At 44.2% G+C, this 26,051-nt stretch overlaps 1 protein-coding gene across 8 annotated transcripts; it reads left to right on the forward strand.

The window, feature by feature from the left end:
* On the forward strand, nucleotides 1-25,776 carry LYPLA2 (lysophospholipase 2). 8 transcript variants are annotated; one of them, XM_083751939.1, is made up of 11 exons: nucleotides 23-150; nucleotides 4,855-4,930; nucleotides 10,538-10,642; nucleotides 14,287-14,318; nucleotides 15,029-15,094; nucleotides 17,920-17,967; nucleotides 18,816-18,886; nucleotides 20,220-20,293; nucleotides 21,289-21,390; nucleotides 21,609-21,785; nucleotides 22,716-25,776. In XM_083751939.1, the coding sequence occupies exons 3-11, from the start codon at nucleotides 10,565-10,567 to the stop codon at nucleotides 22,764-22,766; spliced, it is 699 nt and encodes a 232-aa protein (XP_083608065.1). In that variant the 5' UTR covers nucleotides 23-150; nucleotides 4,855-4,930; nucleotides 10,538-10,564; the 3' UTR covers nucleotides 22,767-25,776. The 8 variants fall into 8 exon arrangements, with proteins under 8 accessions (XP_083608064.1, XP_083608067.1, XP_083608065.1 ...); XM_083751940.1 differs by lacking the exon at nucleotides 4,855-4,930 and adding an exon at nucleotides 4,983-5,124 and having other exon boundaries at nucleotides 84-150; XM_083751936.1 differs by having other exon boundaries at nucleotides 87-150; nucleotides 4,855-4,937; nucleotides 10,544-10,642.
* The last annotated feature ends 275 nt before the right edge of the window (nucleotides 25,777-26,051 follow it).

Below are 26,051 nucleotides of genomic sequence, written 5' to 3' on the forward strand. Positions count from 1 at the left end.
CGGCGGGGCCGAAGCTTGGGCGGACCCGCCCACTTCGCGCGCGCTGGCGGCGGCGGCGGCGGCGGAAGTTCCGGAGCCGTCTGGTGAGCTCGAGAACTGACTGAATCCTCTTCAGTTGGAAGCCGGGTAGAAAGAGACAAGAGGAAAGAGGTGAGGGGGGAGGGGGGCAATTAGAATCGGGACCATTCTCGAGGGGATAGTCTCGTCGCCGAGGGGGCTTCTGTGTGGGGAGAGAAGGAGGGTGGGCCGGTCTCTGCGTGAGCGGCGGGCTGTTGGTAGAAGTGGGGGGGGGGGCACGCGAAGGGGCCCAGGTCTGTGAGGTAAAGGGTTGGGGGAGGGCGCGGGTGGGAGCGGAGGGGGCGTGGGCTGGAGGGAGGCAGAGGGTGAGGCGGGCTGCAGGGAGGGTGTGGCCAGGAGATGACATTCGCGAGGAGGGAAAGGAAGCTGAGAAAGTGGAAGAGGGTTTGAAGTGCTGGATTTTGGGGGGGGGGGTGTCCAGGGGTTGCAGGTGGGAAGAGGTCAGTGATGGAGGGTTAGGAGCACGAGGAGGTGCTAGCATGGACCAGATACAATAGAAGAGATGAGAGAAAAATATGCACCTGCCAGGACTCCCTGTCATTCTGAGAGTTTTTGTGTGTGTGTGTGCATGTTTTTAAAGGTGTCCTGGCAGGTGCATATTTTTTCTCATCTCTTCCCAGTTTACATTTACATTTGCCTTTGATGTACAGGAGCTGCCCACCTTTCTCTTCCTTGGCATGGGCTTATCCTAAGAGGACAGGGGATGAGGAGGGGGAATGAGTGAGGGCAGGAAGATGCAAGGGTCGTGGGTAGAATGTGTGTGTGCAGATGAATGGGGGGAGAATCTGGGTGGGACGCTTTCTGAAAGGATAAGAACCAAATCATAGGAGAGAAGTTAATTGCATGCGACAGTATCTCATGCAAACTGTATTTTTATTGTGAGCAGTGACCTGAGTACCTTTAACTGCTTACAACCTTTGCATATATTGTAGGTACCCTTGCAAATAATAGATGATATGCACTCAGTTTCTATCTTCTACCTTATTCCTAGAACAAAGGTGGACAACACATTCATTATTAAAAGCATATATTGTCTTTTTTCCATTGTATAATAATGTCCAAAGTGGATTGCAAGTATCATAATAAAACAGTATGAAATAATAATAAACTAAGCAGCATAAAAACGTAACTTTGATAACTAAAAGAATATGATTCACCTGAACTCAAAGGCTTGTTGAAACAAAATAGCCTTTACTACAATGTTGTATTGTGTAATAACTGTAGAGTACATTGGAACTTTTGCCATCACACATCAATAGAAAATGGGTGTCTCTCATGGACTGGGTTCTTTAATATTTAAAGTGGGAGAGACACACACATACATTTGTTAGGAAGAAATAATAACTTTGTTAGTTGTAAGTTGACCACAAGTTTGAATGCCTTAAACCTTAGTTAACCTACAGACTGATCTAACCATGTTTCCTTGGCATTCCAAGATTGCCTAAGATTGCAGTCAGCATGCCAGAAGTTATAATTTGACTTACACAAAAGCTCAGTTTGTGAAAAACACATCGAGTGATTTGTAAGTTAATTGATTCAGCAAGGCCAGAGTTTCCAGAGCAAGTTATAATGGAATCAAGCTGATGAGTTGTGGTTTTGGCTGAAGATGTACAGCACAGTGTTCTTCATTACAGTACACACAAATCACATTGCTAGATCTGACTAGGAGCCCACTACTCATGCTGTCTTCAGCCAACTAAATGCCTCAAGATAGAGCATGAAAGCAAGAACCTTAGCCTTTTGCCTTTCCAATTATCTGATGCTCAGTTATACTCTCTTTAAACATGGAGGCTTTGCTGAACTTTTGTGGCTAAAAGTTTCTGTTAATCTTGTCCTTCCATGCGTTTGTCTGATCCTTTTTAAATACCATCTCAGTTGGCCATCAATCACTACTTCTGGCAGTAGCAAATCCTATCAGTTTATTTCATGTTGTGTAAAGTACTCAGGTCCATTTGCAAAGGTTGAAAGCACCACAGCAATAAATAGAATGTGTGGGAAAGGTTTGAAGGGAAGAAGATTTATTCTTAGTACGTATAGTCCCTTTCCCCATACATCTCAAGCATGTAAAATGCTCCATATTGTAGCATGGAGGTTTGATAAACCAATTCCAGCTTGTTGGGCTATGTGTCCTATAAGAAATGAAGTATCTTTTTTTACTATAGCATAGGAATTGATATCAGGCAAAGAACAACATATTTTTGCGAAAAAGTTCTTAAAGAGTTGGCTTCTCTTTCCAAGCAACCATCTACTTATGACATCCTGTTCAGGAGGCACTAGGGAGAGACTTCTTTGAACCAGTAAACAACAATTACAAGTAGTTGTTAGGTCTTTTAGGTCTTCTAGAAAAAATTCCAGAAGCAGTGTCATAACACCTTTATTAGGGCCACCTCAAACACTACCAAGTAGTGAGCAACCTTTCAAATTGTTTGAAACTCACTCTTTTGTAGTGTTTTAGTTGGTCCTAATAAAAGTTTTATGCTACTGTTGCTTTTGGACTCACTCATGTCATGTATTTTGGGAGCATGTTGGGTCTGATTTTGTTAGCAATGTACTTAGCTCTGAGAGTGCTATTATTACTGAACAAGCATTATTATTAATATTGCATGACTTCTCTTTGTTACTAGAGAATGAGCAGAGAACACAAATGAAATTCCATTTGCTATTTGAATAGCTTGTTTCTCTTGCCCCATCACTCAGATATGGACAAGGAATGTTCATTTTCCCCAGTCCGTTTTCCTAAAGAAGTGCTGGTCATAAGAGCATAGAATTGCCTTGCAGAAAGTCTCTTTAGTCTGGCTTTCTTTTCCAGCTGTGACTAGCCAGATGCCTCTAAATGAAAATCATGAGCAGGGTATGATGAGAGCCATCCCCTGCTGTTTGTCCACAGCAGCTGATATTCTGTAGTATGCTACCTCTGAACATGGATATTCCAACTGTTCCAGGGTTATTGGCCAGTAGATTTATCCTCCTGAGAATTTGTTTAAACACTTAAAAAAAACCTTCAAAATTAGTGGTCAGTGTTTGGTAGTGCACTTTGTAAATTTAAGAGTTGCATGCCCAACGTAATCCTCTCCTATATCCTGAGCTTGCTGCTGCTTGACTTCATTGGGATCCTAAGTTCTGATAATATTCTGTTTCCCCTTATTCTGTCTTTTTCCCTTTTGAGGCAGAGCAACTGGTAACCTAGTAATCTAATAGTAGGTGCACTACAGTTTTCTATATATGTAATGGCTGTTTTATTTTCGGTCTCTTTCCTTGGGATTCTTCCATCCTGTCTGAAATTTTTTTATCTTCTACTGCTACCTCATTGTTTCCTACATACAGCTCCATATAATTTATGAATAGGTGAAATAACACCATTCTCAATTCAGAACTGAGGGAGTTTAATTTGCTTCCCACCATTGTGAAAACTGACAATTTATTTCTAATGTCTGTTTCCTGTTTTTTAACCAGAATGCTAAGGGTTTTTTTTCTTAGCAACCCTTGATAAAAAGTTTTGTCAAAAGCTTTTGAGCTGTTCTTGTATTCTTGAATTTTCTGAAATCTTTTGACAAAATTATATGTCTGGCAGGTCTCATGTTTAATGCTCAAGGAATTTTCAAAAAATGGCTAGAACTATCCTTGAAAAAGCTGTGCTGAATCTTTCTCAGGATACTATTTCCTCAGCTGATTTTCCTCTCTATATGTTTAACAATTCTAGCCCTTAATAAGGTTTTCTGTCAGTAGCAGGGACAGCAGTTAGCCTAATTAATCTGTAGTTTACTGGATCCCTTTAAAAAATGGTGTTACGCTGGCTGTGTTCCAATGAGGAAGCTGATTTCCATGATGCTGTAAGTGGTGAGTTCTCTTAAATTCAAGCAAAATTGTCATTGTTCTTGAAAACTACCTAGCTCATTCAGATTTAGCATGGTTTAGCATGAGGTTCTGTAAAATGTTTTCCCCTCTCCTCAGTCCTTATATATGACAGACTTTCACATCTGTTCCTCAGCTAGGAATGAATGGGCCCTGCATGCAGGTATGCTTTCCTTTTTTTAAAAAAAGGAGGCAAGCCTAAGTACTGTATTGTGTAAAATGGGGGGGGGGGGGGTAATTAGATTACAGTACAAGTGTTAATTTCAAGATGAGTACCTTGTATAGAGGTGAAAATGTATGCAAGTTACTAAGATTCCAGTGTCTGATTTTAATTTTTTAATGCACAGATGACCAGATTTTCTATCTGACACATTTCTTTTACACTCCTTCATATAAATAAGGCCATGGTATGCATTTGGGAGAGGAAGGGATTATGATTTCTTAACAGTTAGGGATTGTATTTCTCATGGCTTTTTTCACATGAGCCAGGGTGCCTTGAATGAGGGAATCCTGCTATTTTCTGCGCCAACCTTTTCAACATCTTGAGCTCATAGATCATATAAACAAGCGATAGGAAATCTGTGACACTCTAGGTGTTACTGGACTTCAAATCCCAACATACCTGATCTTTGGCACACTGGCTGGAGTTGATGTAAGTTGGAGTTAAACAACCTATGCTATGTGCATAGCAATTTAAATATTTTGGTCACCGCCCAACATAGAATTAGGCACCTTTAAGTTCTTTGCTTTTTGGTGGATTTATGTACACATGGCCCTTGCACAGGTTTGTGGCCCTGATCTTTGCCTTTATGGAATTCTAACCTTGAATACTGTACTGTCTAGTCACTTTTTTCGTAGGCTTTAAAATGATGGTATGGAATAAACAAGCTTGGTATGTCCTCATCTCACTCAATTTGTGGGCAGGTTACAGGACTTCCGGGGAGAGGAATGGCAGTTTGGCTGCCTCTCTGTTAGCTCCTGCTTACAGAAGATAATTACAGTATGTAGTGATTGATAATAGACAGATAGTCTGACTATTAATCATTATGCAGATAAGGGTGATCTGGGAGTTGACCTCAAATGCTTTTATCAAGACTGTTTTTATATGCCTGGTGGCTTGGACGGGAGTTATAACGAGCTGGGAAACTGACGAGTTGCCATCGTGCCCAAACTCCACGTAATCAATTTTCACAGGTAAGAAAGACCCACACCCTCTCTTTTTAAAACACTTCTGGGACAAGGAAAACTGTAACAAAAATTCCCTCCATCAGCTGGTGAAAATCTACAATCTGAAAATCTATAACACCTTCTGTCATTAAGGAAAACAGAAAGGAAAACAGATTGTTGTCTAAGGCAGAGTGTCTACGGCAGAGCAAAATTCCAGATTTATGGTTTACAATAACGATTAAATGGACATGGGGAACCTCTGTGTGAAAAATCTTTAACCCTTTTTCTCTTTTCCTGCCACTAAACAACTGAAAAAACTGAAAGTAAAGTGGCCGTTGCCAGCTGTGGGTTAGAAGTTAATATGAGATAAGACACGTTGCAGCTGTGATTTTAAGGTGGAAATATTAAGCTAGACTGAGTTGCTAATAATATCCAGAACATCAAAAACATTCATTATGGTAAAGGCACTTTTGGATCTTCCTGTGACTGTTGGTGTAGTTCAACAGTTGATGACTGAATAGTTTCAAATGATCGGATCAGAGATTAATGGAGAAAATGGAGAAGGGGAATACTCAGAGGCTTCAGACTAAATTGATGAAAAGTTGAGAGGAATGGATCATGAAATAGTTAAGCAGATGGTGATGCTGAAGTGGAAATGACTTTCATGCCTTGATTTGGATGAGAAGGAGAAAATAAAAGTAGGTTATAGGGAACCCAACAGAGGGCCTTCTCGGTAGTGGCACCCGCCCTGTGAAATGCCCTCCCTTCAGATGTGAAGGAAATAAGCGGCTATCTTAAGTTTTTAATATTTAATGCTGTATTGTTTTTAACACTTGATTGGAAGCCGCCCAAAGTGGCTGGGGAAAATCAGCCAGATGGGTGAGGTATTTTATTATTATTATTATTATTATTATTATTATTATTATTATTAAAAATTATCTGGATATGGTATTGATGAAGTTGAGGGGCGAAAAAAACTGAGAAAACTTCAGTCCTAGCCTTGCTTCAGTTCTAGTAGAGAGAAAGTATTCTGCATACAATCTGAAGTGAATTAAGAAAATTATGCTGCTAAAGTTATGCTATTCTCTGTGGAAAAAGACTGGAAAGAATGAAAATGGACATGGGCAGAAGAATTTACTATCACTCAATATGGAGTAATGGTGGTGGGAATTAATGGAGGTAATGGCAAAAGAAAAAATATGGTTGACATTTATCAATAGCAATAACAATTAGAGAACCAATCTTGGACTTTTCATGAGAAAAAGAGGCACCTTGACATAAAAGAAATATTGTTTAACAGAAAGTGGAGAAGATGGATGTTAGCGTGGACTGAATGTTTGAAATAATCCTTTTTTCCTTTTTTATGTAACCTGCGGGTGAAAAATCAGAAGTTTTCTTTTTGTATCTTTCTCTAATGTTTCTTCTTTTGTCTCCCCCCGCCCTTCTTTCTTCTTATTGTTCCTTTCTCTTTTTGTTTCTCTCTTTGGAGTCTTATGTCTGGGGCCTTTATTAAGGTCCAGAGATTGTATACTTATGGGAGTGGTAGATGGTGGATGGAGAACCCTGGGTGAGAGATAGGGAAATGTCGAGAGTCGGTGGAAGAAGATTGGAAAAAAATTTAAAGATTATTTACGGAAATACTGTAAAATCAATGAATGTTAGAAAAATGTTGGAATGAAGTTATATGGCTTTAGCAGAAATGTTATAAGGAACTAAGTACAAATAGATTATTAATGTATTAAAGGGAAAAAATAAGGTTAGAATATGTTAAGATAAATTACAGGACAGAAAACAGAGGAAGATGGAAAGGAATTGCTGAAACAGTTAATTGAAGTGGAATACAAAAAGGGAGGTGTGAGGAGGTCGTTGAAACAAGTGAATGAAAGATAAGATACTGAAATTATTGGATGTGTTTTAAATTGTGTTTGTTTTGTTAATTCAATGTTTTAGTGTTAGTGTTATGTAGTGTTTTTGTATTTTGTATTGTATCGTATTGTTTTGTTTAATTCTTTTTTTTCTTTTGTAGTCTTTAAACTGTTAATAAATATTATTTTTTTAAAAAAGAGAGATAGGGAAATGTCGGTCTCCCAGGGTGCTTATTTGTCCTCTGTGGGTGGTAAGGGCTAAGAATAGAGAACTCTGTAGTCTAATTACTTGATTTGTATTTTTTGTAGAAGCTATTTTATTGTATTTTGTTGTTATTATTATTATTTCAAGGAAAAAATTGTGGGCAAGTTACTGTTCATGCATTCATGTGTGGAATGCAGTGGATCAGTCTGTGTCTGGACTCTTGGCAAATGTCCTTATCTGAACCATTCAACTTGATTGCACCAATAGCTCAAGATGGCATTTTCAGTGGGGAGGTAAAAAGCTGATGGATCTATGAAAGATCAGCTTCATCCAGATAAGAAATAAGATGCAGGAAATATAGCAATGTGAAGAAGACTTGGTTCCTGTGTATTGTTGATATCTAGCTTGGTGAGGTTGCTCAGCACTTGAATCAGGGTGTGAATGATTTGAGGGTCATCTGGTCCACCTTTCTCTCTCATCCTCCCTTCACAAAGGTAACTGTGGACCCCTCTGCATACTACCCTGTCCAGTCCACACCACACTGTCACATAATCAAATAACAGTTGTTTGAGGGTGGGGGGAAACAAGCAGAGCAAGCTGCTTCATGTTATTCAAGCAACTGGTACCCTATTGCAATAGAGATGGAAGACCGCTTGAGCTGGACCTCTAAAGATTCTGTGCTTTAATAGCCAAAATCCTTCAAGTGGGATACATTTATTGTTATTGTTATTATTATTATTATTAATTGAATTTATATCCCTCCCAGGGTGGCAAACAGATCTACAGTTTAAAAAAACAAAACCCTTCTAAAACAGTTAAAACCTTCTAAGAGCAGTTACAGTTTAAGCATTCTAAAAGTTACAGTTAAAACCATTCATTCATTCCAGTGATCTCAGGGATGCCAAGAGCAGTGTTCATGCCACCAAATGCCTGGGTAAACAAGGAATGTTTTAGTATTCCTCCTGAAAATTAATAATGATGGAGACAGATGTACCTCACTAGGGAGAGCATTCCACAAACAGGGGACCACCACTAAATATGTCCTGCCATGGGCCAGTGTCTGCTGAGCTGCCATTGGGTGGGTGGGTGTGGGTGTTTGGTGTTGTTGATGGGGAACATCTCTGTTGTTTGTGTTAATTTCAGGGAAGCAAGGGATGGGCTCACAACAAAGACAAGGGAGCATGGGCTAAGAAATTGGAGTGTGGCTGATAAGTTCAGTAATTAGTGAATAATAACTCTTGTCCTGACCTTTTGGAATTCTCATTCCCGCTTCCTTCCTAATCTTTTTCGAGCAAGTTTCTTTGCATAGCTACAGTCACAGGAGGCTAGAAACTTGGTGTTTATTTTAAATAGAAGATCAGATTCTGGATTGTATTCTTAGCCTCTGCTCTAAGCTTTTGTGGGTAACCATAGCATTCAACTTGCCATTGCTTTTGGCTAAAACACTGATGTGGGTGTTACACAGTTATACAGTGGTACCTCGGGTTAAGTACTTAATTCGTTCTGGAGGTCCATTCTTAACCTGAAACTGTTCTTAACCTGAAGCACCACTTTAGCTAATGGGGCCTCCTGCTGCCGCCATGCCGCCGGAGCACTATTTCTTTTCTCATCCTGAAGCAAAGTTGTTAACCTGAAGCACTATTTCTGGGTTAGCGGAGTCTGTAACCTGAAGTGTATGTAACCTGAAGCGTATGTAACCTGAGGTACCACTGTAGTATAATGATTTGCACTGCGTGATTAGGTTAATAATAGGCTTCCAGATGTACTGGCAGTGTGGCAATGGCTTGATACCTTCCTGGCTTTTGTGGTCATAGTTACACCCAAGTGGGCAGCCACCGGGCATAGCTCTTGTTTTTCATTGTATTGGCTGTATCAGTACATCTCCAGTAGCAGCCGAGGCAGCACAGACTCTTGAATCTTTATGCCCCTGCACTGTTATCAGTGGTTATATAAATAGCCTTGTCCTTTACTGGTGGCATAGAAGTAACAAAAACTACTTTTAAACCTTCAGCTTTTTGGTTGCAGGAGGGGTTTGCTGGGATGAGAAATCCCAGGCTTAATATCAGGGACTTTATGCTGCAGTTTTGTAAAAGCCACTGACTCCCACTCTGTCCTTAAGCTGTGCCTCCCAAGGCCTTTGGCAGGATGTTACAGGGAACCCTTATCAAACCATATCACTGACTATAACAGATAAGCAGCATTTGAAAAACAAGTCACGGTTGCTTTGAAAACCCTCAGAGTTGGGAAATACAGAGTGGGAGCTCAGCTACCATGTGGTAGCCAATTCTTAGCCTGTTCGAAATGTGTTCACACACACACACACATATACATATTATTTTGTGCCTACGGTATATTCCTCTAGTTGCATCCTGGTTTTGAATTTTGCCTTTTATGAATGTAGCACTTCTTATTCTTATATTTCTACATTAAACGGGTTCATACTTAATTTGTGGGAAAGTACCTTGTGATTAAATACTAGGGGACAAACCCTCATGGTTGTTTCAGTATAGGATAGGATTTTGTTGACTAGATAATCTGTTACAGACCTCAACTCTATAATTCATTGACGTGTGTCTACTAGAGGACAACTATAAAAGGGTACAGAAATGTTTTCAGAGGTATTAATAATCTGAATCCTCGCATGTGTCCTTCAGAGGAATGTTTGTAGGTCACATTTCAGGCAGCTCTTTGTGTTTCACGTTTTATATTAAATAATGCTCTAAAGAAGAGATCCATGGCCTGAGATAGGTTGGAGTTAAAGTATTCAAGGCTTTTAAACGTTGTGTATGTTAGTCTTTTTGCACCTGGCCTGTATGCAGCCTTCTTTTTGTTAGTTCATATCTACCGGAAACTTTCCCAGATGAACTTTTTAAGCAAATGTAAAGTCTCCTTGGAAACCAGACTGGATTTTTGCTTTGCCTAGAAATGGAATATTCTCTTTGCCACTGTCAACTGCTGGAACTAGCTGGTCCAGGTTTTCCAGGTGGATATTCCACCTTGAGAGCTAGTTGTTTGTGGCTTTTGGTCTTGGGTGCTGGTCTGAAGCCCAAGGTTTCTGGGTTGCAACCTTTGCTCTGAAAATCTTGGTTTTCATTTTTAATCCAGGAGCAAGCTTCTAGCCCTTATGCAGGACAGGGAAAGAGATGAAACCTGATGGGCTTCAGAACGGGAACTTGTACATCATGCACACATTTGAAGAGAGGCTTTCACACCCCTTTTGATTCTGTACCCTGCCTGGTTATAAAAGTGACCTAGCTCTTCGCATAGTTGTAAGGTCCAACAAGATTAAGCATTGCAGAGCTGCTCTTAAATTAAAAGTGCTTTGCATATAATAAATGTGTGTGTGTTTCTCTATCTCTGTGTCTTTCAGCGTGAGCTGTGAAACCTCTATTGGTGTATGTGCGGTAACAACATGTCTGTCCCCCTCCTCGCCGATGCCGTGACCATTTCAGGGGCAGAGCGGGAGACTGCAGCGGTAAGGGCTTTCTCTGTCTCTCTCCTTGGCTTGCCATCTGTCGGGATCCAGAAAGATTAGGGGAATTAACTGGATTTCTTTCCTCCACCCCCCTCCTCTTGGTTGCTGCTAATGTCAAGGGGCTGCCCTCCCTTTAACTCAGAAGCTGTTTGAGAGAAAGGGGTGGTGGGGTGGTGGCAGAGGAATTGTGCAGAGAGAAACTTTGGTGAGGGGAGGGCTGCGGGAAGAGATCAACATGGTTTCGTTCCTTTCCAGTAAACAGCACAATGTTGTTTGTGTAGGACCTGCGCAAAACACCACCGCTGCCTCTGGCAGGTAATTAGCCCAGCTGTATCAAATTGTGTTGGCCTTGACACTACTACTCTTGCACTAACAAGGAAATAATAGTCAAGGCTTGCTTTCTACCACCCCCTTAATGCAAATGTGGGGCTGCTGTGGTCAACCATCATGGCCAGGCACTTCTGCAGAAATGACACTGACACCCACCAGACTCCCAAGCTCCTATAATCCTTGCCCTTGTTGCTGGCTCTGCCTGCATTTGCACCATCAGATGTACCTTGCAGTTTTATTTCCTGCCTATCTGTGTGAACCAAGCCCTCCCCTTCACAAAGATCTAAATTCTGCAAGGAGAACACATTACATAAATCAAACACATTTTGCCTAGATCGGCTTATTTGTATATAATTCTTTTTCAGTATTTGGTCTCCTCAGTGCTGTGAGAGTAGAGAGATGAGTGGTCTCCAGGGGCGTGGCTGTGAGTGATCAGGAGGCAAGGGGACACCGGAAGTGCTCCCTTCTGACCACTGGTTAGTTCTGCCAACCCCCAGAACACTTTTTTAAAAAGGTTGTTTTCTGCATTCCTGAGGACTAGTAACAGCTTTTCCGAACATATGTGCCCAACAGACAAAATATGCTAAATTTTGCCACATTCTGGCCAACAGAAATTATTGCAATCTGGAATTCAGCAAATATTACCTTGTAAAGCCCATCTCCTTGTTCTATTATGCAAATGACTCTTGATTAATTTGCAGGTGTAATTGTGCCTCTGTTTCCTTTTTAAAGGACAGAGAGAAAGGCTGATGGGACATGAAGATTTGGAGTAGGGTGTTAAATGTTTCAGAACTGTGGGAAGGAGTGAGATTAAATTATCAAAGAGCCAGCTCCCCTTTGCACCCAAGTTCCATGGGGGGAGGGGTTAAATCTGTGAAACAACCCTTGGATTGTCAAGAACTCTGTGGGATTGAGAGTTTCGCTGTAATGTGTGCTGATTGAGATGGGGTAGGCAGAGGTGTTTGTAGAATTTGTAGCCATTTTGGTGAGGGTTAGACATAAGAGAGAAGAATGGATGTGTTAAATGAAAGATGGAACTAGGACAGTAATAGGTTTTCTGGCATAACCATTTGGAGCCACAGGAAGGGAAAGGAAACTGTACAATTTCCTCTCCCAAAGACCACAGTGATAATGGCTAGGAACTTGCTCTTCCGCTAGAAATGAAAGCCATGTTTTTCAGAGCTCGTAAGCAGCCAAACCATATATCAAGATCTGCAACAGAAGCAAAGCTTTACAAGTCTCTAGCTTTCCATTGGGAAAATCCTGTGAAGACATTCACGAGAAGTTAGTTTGCACTAACCTCTCTGCAAGAGTCAGAAGAGGGTCTCTGGTGGTCTGCCACATGGGGAGTGGATGTGAATACTCGGGTGTAAATATTCGGAGTGTGCCTCCTCAGTTAACTTGGCTTGTGAACAGAGATTGAAGCTGCTCAGGAGACATGACTCCGAGGTAACTGATGGTGCGAACAGGCCTGTCTGCCCGCAAGTGGATCTGTCACTGCCAAAATACTTCTGGGTTTAGCAGTGTGGTAACCTGCTGCAGAGATGTAGCCATGTAGCTGGTTGATGGAAGCTTTTTAACCCTCTCACCTGGACTGGAATTGCTAACTTCCCTGACCTTTCTAATGAACAACTCTGTTTTTCTTCAAGAAGGCTGGAACTTGTGGTTGCCAACAGAAATGGGGAAGCAAAGCACATCCAGCTCTGCTAGCGGGTGTTTGGTTTCCTCTATCTGGGCTGCTGGTCAAGAATAACATTGATAACAGAGGGGTGCAAGAAGCTGTGCACCAGCATTTCTGTGTGATTTTCGAAAGGCCAGATTCCGTTGCATGGAGAGCCTGCCTTTTAAATAGGACCTTTATATCACTGTGATTCTCATTGCTAAGATAAATTGCCCTGTTCTTCAGCAAGAAATGCTGAATTCTTAAACCTGTATAATTTTTTGCAAATTTGTTCAATATCTCTTTATTATGTATAATTTACTGCACAACGTCTACTGTTTCCATTCTCAGCAAATAAATATACCGTATTTTTCCGTGTATAAGACTAGGCTTTTCTCCCTAAAAATAATGTCAAAAATTAGGGTGGGTCTTATATACAGATACATCTCCCCCCCATTTTCTTGAATATGAGTCCCCAAAAATAGGGGGTGTCTTATACATGAGGGCATTCTACAGACGGAAAAATACGGTAATATGCAGAGGGGGCAGAGGAGTTATGCAAGGCTCAGAAGCCTCAACCTCTAGAAACCAGACTGGGCCACCTCTATGGTTTTTGAGACTTTGCCGATCATACCCACTTGGCCTCAAAGCGATAAAGGTTAGAAACATCTTCTTTTTGAAAATGGAGATTCTCAGGAAGCCAGATATTGTGATCCTGCGAAAGCTTATACTTTCTTTGAGGTGAAATAATAAATGCTTGAAATAGGCAACGTTTAGGAGAGGAGGTGGTAACAGCCTGTCGGATTAATTCACAGAAAGCAATAACCTTGACCCAGAAGTTATTGGGGGTGGGGCATATTTTTTAAACAACATTTATATAATGGTTACTCAAACAAAAGTCTTCTAAGTGGTTTACAAACCATCTATAATATTCATTTAAAAATACCAGCAAAAGCAAACATTAAAAAAGTTACATCAAAAAGTTTAAAATACAAAAGAAGATAAGTAAATTTAAAAACACAAATTGCAACTACATGCCTGAGTAGGCTTGCTGAAATGAACAATTTTTTACCAGGCACTGAAAGTATTACAGTAGGTGCCACACTAAAGGATGGATTTCTCACAAGTGTGGAATGCATGTTTTGTGGCATTTGTAGAGTGCTGGTTCTGGAGATCTAAGCAGTCAAGTGGGCATGTATGGGGTGATCTTATCACAGTGCCTAGGTTTAGGAATCCTAGATGATGGTTTAGGAATCCTAGGTTCCTAGATTCCTAGGTTTAGGATCCTAGATGATGGGCCTCTCTGCATGGCTCAGCTTACGTCTTGTGTTTGCCTCTGTCTTCCAGGTGCAGATGTGTACATGATGTGTTAGCAGTCCCTTTTCAGTGACATGGGGTGTGGTTGAGGCATCTTCTCTTATTACAGCTGGGGCACACACATGGTGATGTGTAGGCTCTTCGTTCCCAGCCTCTCCTCCTCACTTTAGGTTGGGTCCTTCCTGCTTTTCCCCTTTAGCATAATTCACTGCTGCGCTTTTTTTTTTTTTTTTTTTTTGGCAACTAATTGGTCTCACAGGATGCTCCTGATGTGCTTTGGTAGCACTTTTGCACTTGTTGTGCTGCCTAATGTGTTATTTTCTGCTTGATTTCACAGGTCATTTTTTTACATGGGCTTGGAGACACAGGGTGAGTTGTTTGGGTTGTGTTAGTAACTGAGGCAAGAAGGGAAAGAGAAACCTAATTTGTCCCAGCAGCCTGGACCCAAAAGAGCTCCTGTTTCTAGTTGGGAAATGTTGAATGTTAATATTCTAGCCAGCATGAGCAGCAGCAGGATTGGAATGGGGAGATGTTGAGACAAAAGCAATAGTTTACCAATCCAGAACACATTTTCACATAGGAAAATGCCTTATACCAAATCAGATTATTGGTCTATCTAGCTCAGTATGTCTACACAAGCCTTCTCCAACCTGGTGCCTTCCAAAAACCTTGGACTACTGCTCCCATCAGCCCATTCCAGCATGGCCATTGGTCAGGGATGATGGACATTATAGTCCAAGACATCTGAAAAGCACCAGGCTGGGGAATGCTGGTCTGCGTGGACTGACTGCTGAGGTCTCCTGTTGGGATGCTACACCAGGTGGAGGAGGGCTTACCGACTTTACTGGATTGCAGTTACTCATACAGGGTATATAAATTTGCTTGAGTCTTTATGCATAGCTTTGCATAAATGCTTCTTACCACAGTTGGCAGCTATGAAAATGTCCCACCATGTCTTTCCAGTAGAATGGGTTTTGGTGGGGGAGACAGGCAGTGGAAAATGCTTGCTTCTCCATTTTAGTTTGTCTGCTGTGCAGTGCAAGTTCTGATCTATGTTCTTTCTGCCTTCCCTACTTCAGGCACAGCTGGGCTGAGGCCCTGTCCTCCATCCGGCTTCCTTATGTGAAATACATCTGCCCTCATGCGTAAGTGTTGCCTCTGCCCTGGGTTACAATTAAGGCTTGCATATGTTTCAGGAAACAGGGCTCTGCTTGGGGTGTGTGTTCCCCTTATCAGTCTAGTTTCCCCCAGCCAGAAATAAGCTTCCCTTACAAACTCAGAAAATACACTCACCATCCCCAGCCTAGTGCCCTTCAGTCATTCTGGACTGCAGCTCCCATTAGCCCCAGCCAGCACAATCTCATCATCCCTCACCAATGGCCATGGTAACTCTGGGCTAATGGGAACCAAAGTCCAACAATGGGGAGGAGGTGCGGAACACAGGTTCCCTTCAGGCCTGTGTGTGGTTTTAATCCTAGCCAAACTGGAAACATTCTCTTCACCCATGGAAGCTAGTTTGCAGGCATTCTGACAGCTTTGCTCTCATGTAATTTGGAACCTTATAGGTTGAGAGGCAGGATAAGGTTGTTGCCTTATGTCATTTTTGTGAGCTTCTCTGGGCTTCTGGTTGGTTACTGTAGGGAGCAGCATGCTAGAGTAGGTAGCCCTTTGATCTGATCCAGCAGAGCTCCTCTTAGGCGCATCATTGCACCAGTGCCAGAGACTTCGCTTCCTTAAGCACAATACAATATATATTCCATTAGTGGAATTGGGCTGTGATGTTTTTCCTGCCTGCGTCCACTTTTTCCTTTTTAAAATAGAAATATATGTATGTGCTAAGGCAGAATCTCAGCTGCATCCCAGTTCTCTTTCTTGTTGGATCAAGCCAGCTCTGGCTGTCTCAAAGTGAGAATAGCACTTTAGCTTTTTAGGGGCTATGGCTTAAGTTTTTGCTACCCGCTTAAGAATCTGCCCTTGCAAAAAAAAAACCCATCCCCACCAATCATTAATTAACCAATCATTGTATTATCCCTGATATTCTAATCTTTTTCAATCAATTTTTTTTTGAAGATTTAAAACTGTAAGATACTACAATCGCACAAACATCACAACAAAAAACAACAATTTGGTGTTAATGGTAAAACAGCTATATTAAATATTACAGATTGAGGTTAGTACATTAATATCATAGTGGTGACCCAATCTGAAAAATAGACATCAGACACAATGTTGACTTTTGACCAAACCAGGTTGGGAGTTGAACACCTAGAGGTCAGTTAGTGCAAACTTCTTGACTGACCAGCATTAACAGAAGCCACCATTTCTCCACGAGGATGTCAGCCTTAATCAGCTGATATTCTAATCTGAGGAACATAAGATGATCCTGCTGGATCAAGCCACTGATGCATCTGATCCAGCATCCTGGTCTCACAATGGCCAACCTGTTGTCTCTGGGGAGCCTGCAAGCAGGACCCGAACACAGAAGCACTCTCCCCTCCTGCACTTTCCAGCCTCTATGACAGTGGCTGGAAGGAGCTCAGTAGATCTTGCTAGCCAACCCAACACTCTGCCTGAACTCCCTAAGCTGCAGCTCCCTATAACATGCATGGATTATCCAGTGTCAGCCATTCAGGGTGTTGTACACCACCCAGCAGAGGTGCTTATTTCAAAAAGCCTTCAGTAAATTAGCCCAAGATCTTTGAGGCACAAAGCACACTGCCTCTCCACCTCAGCCCTTAGCACGAGTTTGCTTGCTTTGGACAAACATAGTATCTGCCAAGCACATACTAAGAGGGGCTCACAAATAATTTTGCCCTTGTTACAAAACTTGAGAGTCTGTTTGACCTGGTTTTCCTTTCACCAAGTCCCCACCCCAGCAGCTCCCAAGGGGAACATGGACAGATAATCATACCCCACAACTGGACCATCGTGCCCCCCCCCTTACACTGGAGAATCTTTAGGTTTGCCACAAAGAGCATTTTGACAAGCAAGGTGGGGATGCATCAGCTGGGGTGGGGCTAAAGTGGTGTGTCTGGGTGCCATACAAGATGATAAACAGGCATCAGTTTTCCTTCCTAGGCGCCTCTTTGAACCTGGACTTGCAGTGGTAGTGGCAGGATGAGTAAAATAGGCTCCAAAAGAGCTGATTTCTGCCTTCACCTACATTCTTTTTGTCAAAACACTGGGAAGAGCCATGCAGTTCTGCCTTGAGCCTGCAGTATCTCCCCCCACCCCCCGCTTACCTTGCAAAGCAGCCGTGTCTGTTTTTGCGACGCCACCTGGGTTAGATTTAAGACAAAATGGAGCGACTTGCAGACTGCTCCTACTTGAGTCCGGCTCTTTTGTTGGTAGCAACAGGCAGACATGCGAAGCCCTGTGCCCACTGTGGTAAGTGCAGGCTCGTGAGCTTTTCAGCCCAAAGGAGATGGCTGCTGCTTCCGCAGCAACTCTAGCCAAAGCACCTAGCTTATGCTCAAGTCAGTCCCCAAATGTCCAGGTCCCAGGGTGGGCTGCTTGGCAACCACACCAAACGCTGCCTGATCCAGGAGGGACTGTGTGTATTTCTTAGAAAGGAAGTAAGGGCAAGCAGAGCAGGCTGTGTGTGTGCGCGCATATGTAAAGATCTTTGTCACCTGCTTCTTTGCAAAGCTAACCCTACCTGGGCAGACCCTGAGGTTGGGTACTTGGGGGAAAACAGCTAGCAGTTCTATAGCTGGAACTCAGTCATGTTTATCCCATACCTTTTGGAGTCACATACAATTTCAACTTGTACAAGTGTACAAGTTCAGGATTTGAGAGAATGTGCAGCCTTTGAGGTTTTTGCAAACTCCACTATGTCTGGATGAGTTGAGGTTTCTTAGCTTTGTGAAGAGCCTCATGACCTGTTGTCTCTTCCTACTGGAGCATAATTGCCTGCTTCTCTCTCTCTCTTTTTCTCTCTCCCTCCCCCCACCCTCTCATATGCTTGCAGGCCTAGGATCCCTGTCACCCTCAACATGAAGATGGTCATGCCATCCTGGTTAGTATAAAACAATGTTAATTTAATTGCTGACAGATAAGCGACGTGCCCCGGCCTCCTGCCTCCCAGGCACTTCTTTTTCTGGCCTGCATGACATCATAAGGAAATATGGCAGCCAGAACTAGGGTTGTGGCAGTCACCAGGAGTGATGGGGAATGATACAGATGAGAGGCTGATGGGAGGGGGGAAATTAAAGGCAGCAGCTGTGTGCAAAGGTTTAGTGGACCTGAGGAAGCTGGCCGATGCTTTTTGGCTAGGGCAGATTGGTGCATGATTTGTAGGGGGCACACCATGACTACTCCTATAAGGCTGGGGTTCAAACACTGTAGAGGATGAAGAGTGCGTCTTTAAATAAGACATTTGGGCCATGAGGTCGAGGGGTACTGCCTACCAGGTAACTTGCCTTGCCTAGGGTTCTGATCCACAGCCCTTTAACAGTCTTTTAAGAAATGTATATTGTTTCAACACCCACAGGTTTCACTTCTAGATTTTCCTACAAATTTTTCCTGTGTCTCTGGTTACTTTTCTGGGCAATGGGCATTAATGTATATTCACAATACAGCAGGGGAGCATAGGCAGGCTTGCTGCCTTTTAAGACCTGGTGCAAAGAAGGTCTCTGAATTGGTGCATGTCTGCAGCCAGCAGATAGTCTGTCGGGTAGAAACCTCTCCAGCTTCCCAGCAGAGTCCTCCCTTAATCACTTTAATTCTTTCATACAGAAGATTTTGGAATGGCACAGCCAAGCTGCCAGGACACTATATAGTCATATAATGTGCTTGCTTAGCCAGCCTCATGTAGGCTGCTGGTGGACCAGAGAACAGGGGCTAACTTGCATTTTTTTCTTCCAGGTTTGATTTGATGGGCCTGAGTCCTGATGCACCTGAGGATGAAACTGGAATTAAAAAAGCTGCTGAGAACCGTAAGAAAAGTTTGCCCAGGGGTAGTGTTAGAGCTGGTCCACATTTCTCCAAATTGTAACTGACAACATTTGAAAGCCGGAGGGAAAGAGAGAGACTTGGGTTCTGTTTCTTGAGTCATAAAGAGCCTCTGCCCTTTTTTACATTCCCAGTTCAAAAAGGCCCACTTCCTAATTCTTGCAAAAAGTAAAGCGAGTGAAGCAGTTTGGGATGTTTACATTCTGAATGCATGGAAGGCTTATTTTAAAACACTTCCTCCTAGTGCAAATGTAACAGAGGCATCCTGTAGACAATGTTTTGCATATCTTAAGCCATCCTCCACTCCCACACCATATTTATCCCTTCTCCAAGATTTCACCCCTGCCTGCCCTTTCCAGTTTTAACTAGTTTTGTGTTGCAGGTGCAGTTGTTGCAAGCCATAGTTCTATCAGAAACATATGGAAACCATGGTTATGAGGAAAGCTGGTTGTAGTAACCATGGTTTGCATTGGTCTGTATAACAAATTCTTGGCTAGCAACATGGGAAATTACCTTACCTAGTCAGACCTTTGGCTGGGTGCTGTCTATGCTGATGGGCAGCTTTTTGACAAGGGTCTGTCCAGCCCTATCCAGATTCTGGGGATTGAATCTAGGATCTTCTGCATGCAAAGCAAATGCTCTGCCACCGATTTGCAGCCATTCCCAAATTGTTAATGCTGGCAGGAGAAGAAGAGGAGATGAATCACTCCAGCAGGAAAGATCCAGAGAGTGGGAATGTGTGCTCTCAAGGCGGATTCCTGATTTGCAAATGTGTGGCACCTTAGCACCGTCTGCCTTTTTAAACATTTCAACACCAAAGAAGAGTGGTTTCTGGGTTTTAGCAATCACACACCAACTCTGTCCAAAGCTGGTGTGACATAGTGGTGAAGGCTGTGAATTGTGAATTCACTGAAGAGGTCTTGGGCAAGCTTCAGATTCCAGAGAAACAGCCATGTTGGTCCACTGCAGCAAAACCCAGAGTCCTCTGGCATCTTAAAAGACTAGCATGTATTTTGTGGCATCACTTTTCATGAGGGAGAGCTGAGCCCAATGCAAACATTGATTGTCTTATGCTCCTCCCCCCCCCCCTTTTCAAACTCTACTCCTTTTCCCTTGATCTCTGCCACCGGAGGCCTTGCCAGAAAGAACATCACACTCCTTTTAAAAACATGACATTTTGAAGCAGAGGAAACTCTGAAATAGATCTGTGCCAACAGACTTTGTCTTTGTAATTATTGTGCACCCAGCATATTTGGCACCTGAGATGCAAGGCCTATGATATTATGCCACCTTGAACTCTCTCCCTCTGCATTCCAGTTAAAGCGGTGATCGAACATGAGATAAAGAATGGGATCCCAGCCAACCGTATCATCCTGGGAGGCTTTTCACAGGTGACTGGTGTGTGTGTGGCAGGCTACATCCCCAGGATGGCAAGCCGGTGGGTGGATGGCGGGGCTGGAAATGAGGAACAGGACATGAGCTCTGGTGCTGGGGAAGATGGAGAACTAGCGGCTGCCACCTTGCTAATGGGGGGGGGGGGGAGCATGGGAGATGAGGTATAACTTCCTCTGGAGCAGCCACTTGGATGTGTGCAGTTGTTCCAATAGTACTGAGGTTAAGTGGTATCCTGGGTCATACTGCTTTCACTTTTTCCATTCCAAACACATTTCTAACCTTTATTGCCATGGGAAACACACATGCTTTGGGGCAATGTCTGGTAAAACCTTACAACCCAAGGATGGGTGTGGGGACAGAGTTAGACTTCTGGAGTGGAACATCTGCCCTCCTAACCTACTACAGTGGTACCTCGGGTTACAAACTCCGCTAACCCAGAAGTAGTACCTCAGGTTGAGAACTTTGCCCCAGGTTGAGAACGGAAATCGTGTGGTGGCAGCGGGAGGCCCCATTAGCGAAAGCACACTTCAGATTAAGAACGGTTTCGGGTTAAGAATGGACCTCCGGAACAAATTAAGTTCATAACCCGAGGTACCACTGTATTTCCCTGTTTCCTTCTGGCAAGCTGAACATTGCATGCAAAAAAAGAGAGGGAAGCCTTTGAAGTTTGTGTTGGTAGAATATAATCAAATATTTTTGAAAGCTTTAGGTTGCACCAGGTCTATTTTTTCCCTCAAGCAGTTAAGTGGGGCAGGAAGTGGCGAGGGCTCTTCTCTGACACTGTGCATGAGGAGTGTGGCCTCCACTGACCTGTGTGTGTCCCCCATACCATTCGTGCTATAAGAACCAGGAAATCTCCTACAAAGGGGTGGGGTGGGGAGGGCTGTTCACAGGGGTGGTAGTAGATGAGAGTTGTGTGCACCTTTGCATCGGTAGAGGGTTTTTTCTGGAGCAAGCTCTGACCTGCTTTCTAATCTTGGTTGCGCTTCAGGGTGGCGCGCTGTCCCTCTACACGGCGCTCACGTGCCCACACCAACTGGCTGGCATTGTGGCCCTCAGCTGCTGGCTCCCCTTGCACAAGACCTTTCCTCAGGTACTGCAGCCCCCTCTCCCCCTTGAATTTGTTGCTGTTGGCCCTGTGGGTTGGGCTTGGTGCATGCCGGGGTGGCTGCTCAACTGGGAAATGCCTGTCTGGTAGAGCAGTTCCTTCACAACTAGCTTGCCCAGGTACTGCATTTCCCAGAGTGCAATGGGTTGTTCACAGCTTGGTCTCCTTCCCCTGCTGCTGTTTTTCCCCCCTCCCTCCTGCAGGCAGCAAATAACAGCATGAACAAAGACATCCCCATCCTACAGTGCCATGGGGAGATGGACCCCATGATCCCAGTCCGCTTTGGAGCCCTCACTGCCGAGAAACTGAAGGGCATTGTGACTCCAAGCAGGGTCCAGTTCAGAACCTACCCAGGAATGATGCACAGCTCCTGCCCTCAGGTTAGTTGGCAGCCGGCAAACCCATTTCCTAGGATGACTAGTCTTAGTTGAGGGCCATATCTTGGTTGCAGCCAGGGTGCATGCCGGGATATTAGGGTTGAGATGCCCTCTCTCTACCTTACTCTGGAAGTATCTGAGAAGGTCCTGTGCCTGGTGCCTCGACCTTCAGAGGTTCGGTGGATGGCATCCAAAAACAAAGCATCCCTTGAGGTACTCCTTGAAGTGCCTTCTGCCATGAGCCCTTATTATGGCTTGTATGCTCCAGTTTCCTAAGGCAGCTTTGCAGACCTGGTGGTCTCAGGCAGCCTCTTTTTGATCCCCACTTAATTATATTGTACTGCTGCAATCAGCTGTCTTTAAGAGGATATGTATTTTTTTTAACCAATTAATTCAAAGGAGATAACAGTGTTAGTCTGGAGTACTAAAAATAGCAGGTGCCCTGTGGAAGCTTAAAGGTAGACAACTATATTGTGGCATCAGCTTTCATGGGCCAGACCCCCCAACTCCTGATAAAGCCAAGTGCCATCATGACACTTTAATGGTGGCTTTTGTTTAATCTCAACTTGCTTCAATTGACTTTTGATTTTATATGAGCAGCGAAATAAATTGCTGTGAGCTGGCTTGGCAGCCGCCTCTTGTGGCAGCCAAAAGACTGCTTGAAGCTTGAAAATCAGCGTACATGTGTGGGCAACAACTCATGTAGCATAACAAGGAAACTGGCCAGTCCCCCGCCCCCCGGACTCTTGATAAGCTCAGTTCTCATTTCAGCTCTTGAATTTTTTTGTTTTATGACCCTCAGTTCAATACAGAGAATCTTGTCAATCCCCGAAGGGAGCACATGAACTGTTTGAGGCTGTTAAGTCTTTGAAGGGGAGGAGAATGAGCACATGAACAAAAAAACCCCACTACTTCTCTTTTTACTCTGTGCAGGAGATGATGGCTGTGAAAGAATTCATTGAGAAGCTGCTGCCCAGGATTTAAACAAAGCTACTGGAGACTGTTGCAGGGAGAGGAGACAGAGGTCACCACCTGTGATCTTTAACCTTGACCTGCCCAGCTGCAAATGGGGAGCCACAGCAATCCACCTCCACTTCAGCCGGTTTCCTTTCTCTGGCCTTTCCCTTCCTCCTGCACCGCCCCCCTCCTGTGCATAGGGAGGGTTGCCCCTCTCTCTCCAGTACATGGAGTGAAGGTACGGAGCGGTTTTAAGGTACAGCTGAGAACCATGTGGCTGCCTCCATGCAAATTTAGTATTTTTGGTCACCTGATTTCCGTCTTTCTTTGCTATCTCTTCCCTCTTCCCCAACCCCACACAAATGCTTGCTGTGGCAATGAACTGGGTGGTAGCCAAAGGCTTAAAACAAAGGTATTACGAGACTGTGTTCTGCGCTGTTACAGTATTTGCAGGGAGCATCTGCAAAGGTATCTGAGCTCCCTGATGGGTTTGCAACAATCCCACCCACAGTCCCTGTGCCCCCCCTTTTCTGTGATGCAGAGCCTGAGCCTGTCCTGGTGGAACCACCTTAGAGGTGCAGGTAGGGTCAGGGCCCCCTCTCGAGTTGCCAGTGCTTGGCTTTTTTGGGGCAGGGGAGGCAGGTAAACTGCCCCACCCAGGCAATCATTCCATCCCTGTTCTGCCATCCCATCCACTCTGCCAGGCGAAAGGAGGAAGGTCTGGCTGGCTGACGGGTTGTTGTACATCCTCCAAGCATGTCCTGGGGCTGCTCCTCCCCAGTCAGCCACATGCACCATTCAGCGTGCTAACAACTCCCAGCTTGGGCTGGAGATACCGTCGGTTGGGGCGTTAATGTGGTGGAGGGGCCCCCACCTCACCAGGAATTGCTTCTAATGTATGTTCTTTTAAAAATTCCTTTGTTTGTTTCTTTCAAAATCATCTCTGCTGTGGTCCCCTCCATTGGGTCTATCTTGTTTTGTACCTACACAGATAGGGTTTGTCCAGAAGGTAGACACGCAGCAAGCTCTCGGCAGCCTTTTGGGCACCGCAGCTCTCAGAAGCACCACTCCTCCACTTCCTATCCAGTCTGTATCGAGTAGCTGCAAGTGGCCTTTTTGTCTATGGGGTGCAGTCTCCCTCTTATCACTCGCCACCCCGCTGGTCTTGTTAGTAGAATGGGCAAGCACGGTCCCCCTCTCTCCCTTCTAGCCCTGGTGGCTGGCGTATTTTTTGAGGCTCTCCTCTAAGTCTCTAGTCTGTTTTATTTCAGTAACTGTCCCCTTTCACCTCAAGCAGAAGGCTCTCATCCCTATTTCTGGCAGGGGGCTGTGCTGTTGAGCAGCCAAGGTTCTCTTACCATCACCCCTTCAGCATCCAGACCCAAATTATCCACCGGCGTGGGCTGACACCAGCACTGACAGCCAGGGACAAGATGTCTATTCAAGGAGTTTTCCTCCTCTTTTTGTGTGAAGGGCTAAATGTTGCCTCCCACATTGTCCTACTGTGTTGCTCTTTGTGAGGGATCTCTCTGCTCATTTCCTTCCCCTGGCTCTGTATGGTCCTCGGTGGTTGGTAGCAGCAACAGCAAGGGAGATGTTTGGGGTCCCCCAAGGCTAGGACAGCCCTCCCTCTGCTACACTTTCCAGTGCTTTATACAGCTATATGCAGCAAAGGGGGATCTCAGCATATCCATGTAGGAATACATGGCCTGCCCTTCTAGAGCTTGCATCACAATGGCAGCCCCAAAGGAGATGTTGCTCCCCTTCCTGCTTTCAGTGCAAGGCTGCCTCCTCTGTCCTGAGCAGCTGCTGCTTCCCCCAAGATCTGTTTTTTGCCAGCCTTGGGGATCATTTGGCCGCGGCCAAACTTGGCTTCTCTAGAAGGCAAAGTGCCTTCACTGCCAAGTGGAATGCCTCCCACTTGGGGGTCTTTCCTTTTTAGCAGCTGGCAACTTGCTGGGTTGTCCTCCAGGTTGCAGGGGCTTCCCAGATCTCACTGGAAATGGGGCCAGATTACATGGCTTGGTGCTGGAACAGCTCACATTCACAGAAACAGCAGGAATGGTTGGAGAGATTTGTTTGTAATGGGCCAGAATATTCTGTATGGCCTCTTTTTATCACCAGAGAAGCAGAAAGCACTAATCCTTTCATAAACTGATTTGCATTAGATTCATTTTGAGTGACTGCTTAAACGGCAAAGCTGCCTCTTGCTTGCTCTGTGGAGGGTTTGAATCCTCCACTATTCTGCTTTGGGTTTGGACGTTCTAGTGGTTGGGAGGACTGTGGCTGGTCTTGGACATGCAGCAGAATGAAGTGGTAGAATCCCAAGGTAGTAGAGGAGGGGGACTGTACAATTTCACAATTGCAAGGTGGGTTTTGTGTGCACTGTTCTTGAATGCTCCCTGACGTAAAACTCAAATCCCTGTAAGTAGCAACACATCAAACAGAGGTTCTTATCTAGCCCTCTCATCTGCTGGATTTCTACCTGCAGGGACCTTTGTGCATGTGTATGCTGCTTTTTTACGTAGGGAGTATTTAGGCATGTTATCCCACCACCACTTCAGCCTTCACAAGGAAGTGTTGTGGTGACAGTCCTTTTCCTTCTGCATTTTGCTCCATCTGCAGGCCAGGCCTTGGCTTCCTTCTCTATAGTGAGCGTGGGCAAGCAGACATGAGGGGTGATGCTCCTCCTGTGCTTGTGGCTGCCTGGCTGCTGCTGCTGCGCTCTCTCCTCTTCTCGGACCATTAATTGGATTGTTCTGTATAGTAGTTACACAGAGAAGCGCCCTGGACTCTGCTGCAGTTGCCACTGCCAATTTTGATTAGATCCTTCTCAAAGCAAATTGTCAAAGTGGCCTGCAAATCTTGGGTGTCTCTGGAGGGAATGTGTTAAGAATATGGAAGCCAAAGCAAAACAGTGGCTTCTGTATGTTCCTGCATATGAATTAATTCTCTTCCCCAACCCCCCTTTCCCTTTTGTCTTCCCCATACATCATTTTTATTTTTGTGTTCCACTGAGATTAAACAAACACAACCATCTGTGCCTCACCTTGTTGTTTCTTCAGTGTAGTCAAGATGTGTCAGTTTCTCTTACAGTCGTTAAGTGTTTAAAGCACTGTGTACGCCTCTTGGTTTAGATGAATAACAAGCCTGTGCAGTAGCTCATAGGCCAGGGGCGGCTGGTATGTGACCCTCCAGTTGTTGCTGAACTACATATCCCATCACCCCCAACCATTGGTCATGCTGGCTGGGGCTGATGGAAGTTGCAGTTCAGTAACATCTGGAGGGTTGCAGATTAGCTACCCATGCTTA

Source organism: Podarcis gaigeae (assembly GCF_964106915.1).
Source record: "Podarcis gaigeae genome assembly, chromosome: 8".
Taxonomy (NCBI): domain Eukaryota; kingdom Metazoa; phylum Chordata; class Lepidosauria; order Squamata; family Lacertidae; genus Podarcis; species Podarcis gaigeae.

What these genes read in the sequence shown, in the direction of transcription:
- LYPLA2 (XM_083751938.1), top strand. Translation starts at nt 10,565, where the DNA reads ATGTGCGGTAACAACATGTCTGTCCCCCTCCTCGCCGATGCCGTGACC. An exon ending in CATGGGCTTGGAGACACAGG is followed by an intron (nt 14,319 to 15,028) that starts GTGAGTTGTTTG and finishes TCCCTACTTCAG; the next exon opens with GCACAGCTGGGCTGAGGCCC. An exon ending in TAAAAAAGCTGCTGAGAACC is followed by an intron (nt 18,887 to 20,219) that starts GTAAGAAAAGTT and finishes TCTGCATTCCAG; the next exon opens with TTAAAGCGGTGATCGAACAT.